At 33.9% G+C, this 5,192-nt stretch overlaps 1 protein-coding gene across 1 annotated transcript; it reads right to left on the bottom strand.

The window, feature by feature from the left end:
- Positions 1 to 1,464: 1,464 nt before the first annotated feature.
- On the bottom strand, positions 1,465 to 4,859 carry LOC106321181 (UDP-glycosyltransferase 82A1-like). Its single transcript, XM_013759493.1, has 3 exons — positions 4,305 to 4,859; positions 1,903 to 2,519; positions 1,465 to 1,784 (listed from the first exon to the last, which is right to left on the bottom strand). Exons 1-3 carry the CDS (start codon positions 4,768 to 4,770, stop codon positions 1,518 to 1,520), a joined length of 1,350 nt encoding a protein of 449 aa, XP_013614947.1. The 5' UTR covers positions 4,771 to 4,859; the 3' UTR covers positions 1,465 to 1,517.
- Between the last annotated feature and the right edge of the window lie 333 nt (positions 4,860 to 5,192).

The raw sequence follows: 5,192 nt of genomic DNA, 5'->3' as shown, positions 1-5,192 counted from the left end.
TGAAAAACCTGCATATCAAATCCAGATCTGAAAAACTTGCATATCCATAAAAGTTCAAATGACTTAAAAACAGATAAAATGAGTGAAAAATTAGGTAAATCTACCTTTATAGAACACACAAAAATACATATATAAAATTAATAGATCTACCTTTAAATGAGTGGAAGATGAGTACCATCTGATTAAAAACCTGCAAAAAAAGATAGATTAGTAAGAAAGACATGAGACAAAACTGAAAAATTCATATAAAGTTTGGTGTTTTCAAGTCAAAGAGAATAGAGAGAGGTTGAAGAGTTTTAGAATGATGAACATTACATTTTTGTTGCAGCCATTTGAGAGGAAAAGAGAGAATGTGTAAATTTTTCTTTATATAGGGAGACAAAAAATCCAATTAGGTTAAATATTTTTGATTCAGACTGTAAGTCGTCTAGAAGACTTTAATATTTTTAGTGGAAAATTAAAATATTTTTAGCGGGAAACTAAAATAGAAGACTTCTCAGACGACTTACAAGTAAGTCGTCTGGTTTTAATTATTTAAGCGGAAAAATAATTTTTATAAAAAATTTAGGCGGGAATATTTGGACGACTTACATGTAAGTCGTCTGTTTTAATTTCTTCACCAGACGAATGAAATGTAAGTCGTCTAGACCTTAAACATAGCCCCTAAACTTAATTAACTAACTAAACACTTCATAAAATCAAATTAAACTTCAAAAGTGTTTACTATACACAAAAATAAACACGTATAGGTAAAAAATTAATTTTTCAAAAAAAACATTCAAGCTTTCCAAAATTTAACCCTAAGAATACATACAATACTACAACATATGTTGCCAAACCCTAGACCAAAGAATACCATGATTCACTACCTACGCTCATCTATGTTGAAAGCAATTCAATTTTGTTATATTTTAATTTATATCACTTAACACTGTTTATAATTACATGATTTTAATTTTTCGCTTATCAAAATATTTTTAAAAAATTTATAAATTATTTTTAAGATCAGCTATACCAGAAGACTTACTTTGAAGTCGTCCAGACGACTTCCAACATCTCAGACGATTCAGACGACTTACTGGGGCTATATTCGTAAAAATGGCTTCTGTTTTTTTGTTTTGTCACAAGAGGCTGAGCTGTAATTTTACAATGCTTTTAGGTTAGTTTTGCATTTGATTCAAGTTTGGGTATAGGTTTAGGGTTAAAATCAAGTTGTGGGTTAGTTTTGGCAAATTCGTCCATACATTTATGTATCTCGTAACATTATTTTTAAATAAAATTCTAATAGTAATTATTTCTTAACATCTTATTCTCATCAGCTTATCATTTTGGCTAATTATATACTATTACACATACTAATCATTTGAAACCATTAATTTGAGGGTTAACAATAGATTTTCTTGGTGATTTGAACATTTTAGAGGAGAGAAAGTGTCATGTTATATAAATGATTTTTGACCTGCTTATCTTAAAAGTCAAAAAATGCAATGGTTCAATCAAAATGATAATCAAATATTTTATCCACAAATATCATCCTTGAAAATGGTAAAAGTATTATCCAAACACAAACGAGCTTCATTCCCCATTGCTTTATCTCTCAACTTCTTCAATCTCTCACCCATCTCTTCATCCTCCATTACTTTCCTCAACCCATCCTCAACCTCCTTCTCTCCAAAACCGCTTATTCTCACCCCGATCTTCCACACATCCACAATGTATCTAGAGTTCACAAACTGGTCACCGGCTACGGGATAACACACTAGCCTCCGACAACTTGCCACCGCCTATTGCACAAACAACTCATGACTCAAAACTATACACATTGTATATGGATGTATACTTCATACGTTTAGAAATATTTTGTACATATAATTAGGTAATGAATAATTAGGTTTAAGGTACCTCCATGGTTGAGTTCCAGCCACAATGAGTCAGGTAACAACCAACTGAGTCGTTCTTAAGAACTTCAATCTGCGGGGCCCATGGCACGATCCTTCCTTGGTTCTTGACTCTATGGACGAACCCTGGTGGAAGTCCCTCCTGCCAAACCCGGTTTAATGCCCAAATGAAAGGTCTTCCTGACGCTTCCAACGCTAATGCCAACGTTCTAATCTTTGATTCTCCTATTGGAGAAACCCAGCTTCCAAATGAGATGTAAATAACTGAGTTTGGTTTCTGTTCTTGTAGCCAACCAAGACAAGATCTGTCTTCTTCCCAGAAACTAGGGTTCTTGGTCAAAGTTTTATCACTTGTTGCTGCTTGGTTATGTGATGGACCAACGTAAAGAATTTTAGGGTTTGGATTGTTATTGTCTTTAATAATGAATTCACGTTCATATTCGTCTTTGAAGGAGTTTACCAAGATCCACCGGAGACTTTTTACTCGTTCTAGAGTTCTCTGCCAGAACTTGAATCGTCTTTTTTGAGCCGTCGGAGTACCGATAAGCCACAATAGATCTCCGGCGTATAGGAGCGGTTGCTCCGGTAGGAGTAATGGTCTTTCTGGTTGTCGAGGACAGCCTACACCAAAAGTTACAACTGTAACTTACTATGCAATCATTTAGTAAGCAGATTAAACAAATTGTATTTCGTGTCTAGCGTGTTCAATATACACTAATAATCGACATAACCCGTTTTGTATACATATTAAGTTACATGTGTTCCTACATTATTATTTATTTGCTATTCTCTAACGTCGATGAAAATAGATCAACAAAGCTTCGTGAAACCACCTAGATATTAACACGTACGTATAAAATCGATTGATCACACCACTTAATTATTGTTATCTGTAACTGTATAATCTCTCTACGTCTTTTAGACCCTGTCTGTTATACCATCTTAAACTCAAATTTAACTTGGAAATATATTTTTGAAATTCACGAAAATGCTCTATCGGAAAAAACTACGATACTGATCATATGAGAATTAGGTTCAATCAACATGCATGACAATTTTTTTTTTTTTGATAAAAGATTTTCTATTAAAATGCATAAGAGAGCAAATTGTACAAGCAAAGCTTAGTGGGCTAAGTAGCCATTACGTATAAAGAAACCCAATCGAAAAAGTGAGGCCCAGAAGGAAGGGGTAGGAAGGGGAAGCCCAAATCAAAAAGAGGGAGTCATCAGTCATCGGAGTTAACGGAGAGTCACTGATATCTGCGAGATGTCGGGGTAGGATCAGAGAACATGCATGACAATTCCATGAGATAAACGTTAAATGTTTGGTCCACTTGGTAGGAATATATATTCAAAGCAAACCATTAGATATATTCTCATTACATCAGCAATTAATACATTACTTATAAGAAAATAAAAAACTCTAAAAATGCTTTACGTAGTTGATTTGTACACGGACATACTAATTCTCATCGGCTTTCTTTGGGTATATTACTATTTTTTTTTCTTTGGGTATATTATTGTTTATGTATAAGTTATAGTACATGAGGTAGTACGTACATTCTTCATTCGGACGTACCTATGTATTGTCAAGGTTTTAAATTGATTATCTTTATTGATGTATTTCACATATTTATACATAAATTTGTTAATAATATACTAGACAATCTATACAAGATAACTACAACTATATAATCTCTATCTTAAATACATAGTTAGAGATTTTTTAGAATAAAAAAAAACATAGTTATAGATAATCCCAATCTATATCAATATGTACAACATGCGCTATTACTTAACACATTTATGTTCAAGTTATGTTTATATATATTCTTCACTGGAAAGTACCTACTTGTTATGCATATCATGACTCCTTAATCCTTATAATATATGCAAATGCTCACATTATATTCGATAACGCTGCGTCTTAAGCGCTAGATGTCATGTGAATATCATTTGTGATTCAATAATAAAACCATGTTGTAGTTAAGACTTTCACTTTATTTGTTTTTGGTTTTATTTTCTTTATCGCTTCCAATGATTGCGTTTTAGGTAGTTACAAATATTTTGTTAACATATGTATCAAAAAACAGTTGGTTTTCAAATGTATGAAATTATTGATGCCATATTCCATATTTATTATTTTCATTTTTGACGGATGTGGAAATATACAAACTAAAGTAGATCGGAGCATGTAACACCATGTTTTGTACTAATCCCGCGGTTGTGTCAGGGTTGAAATTGGATAGGACTCGCGTGATTGTATATTATGAATTTATTTTGTCAACCAAAAATAAACTAGTATGCATATTTATAAGTGATTCACTCTATTATATCTGGCATATATTTCTCAATTACGATATATGAGAATTAACCGTTGTATATATATTAAAATAAATCAGATTACCTTTTCGGGAAACTATGCCTGTCCTTACTAGCTCTGGTATGGATTCGATCATACGGTAAGCAGCGAGCATCACCGGCCAGAATCCGGCAGCAGGAACACCACACCGATCAGCCACTCTTATAGCCCACGAAGCCAACAAATCAACCACAACACAAGCCACGCCCGCGTCTTCGTCTAGTAGGAATCGTTCAAGCTGAGACGGCATGATGTTCTCCATCGACCTCTCTATGGAGAAGAAGTCCGAGGGAAGTGCGTCCGGACGTTCTTGACCGTCTGATAAGGCCAAGAACGTGATCCCAAGATCCTCGTTAGTCGTCGAGATCCTACGGTGGATAGACTCGGGAGTCATAACGACAGGGGAGAACCCACGGCTGAGGAAGGCCGACGCGAGGTGGAGGATCGGAGTGACATGGCCTTGCGCCGGGTAAGGGATGAATATTATCTTTGGCTTTTGTGGTACTTTCATATCTTGTTCTTTTCTTCGGTTTTGATATAATTCTTCATATATTTTACCAAAAAATAATTCTTCATATATTTTTGAATCTTGGCAATTGATCTTGGTATGTAAATTAGGGTTTATATAACAAGGAAGATAAAAGGCTGTACACAAGATTATTAATTTAATTTTATTGCACACCATGCATGTGCTATATTGACTCAACCAATCTGTACATTGCATGTAAAGAAAATATGACCACTTCCCTTAAAATGAAGGTGTGCTCGAGTAATTTTATAGTATATATAATAATATATGTAAATATTCAGAAAGCAAGACTCGACCACACTACTTTTCTAAGGAAACGTTTCTATTCTGGTTGTTGAGCCGTTACTTGTGCAGTGATCATTTTAGCTAATAACTTAATATCTTTACGATTTATATCTTTATCG

The sequence above is a fragment of the Brassica oleracea genome, unplaced genomic scaffold (assembly GCF_000695525.1).
Source record: "Brassica oleracea var. oleracea cultivar TO1000 unplaced genomic scaffold, BOL UnpScaffold01291, whole genome shotgun sequence".
NCBI lineage: Eukaryota > Viridiplantae > Streptophyta > Magnoliopsida > Brassicales > Brassicaceae > Brassica > Brassica oleracea.
This window is presented reverse-complemented; position numbering and strand designations above follow the sequence as displayed.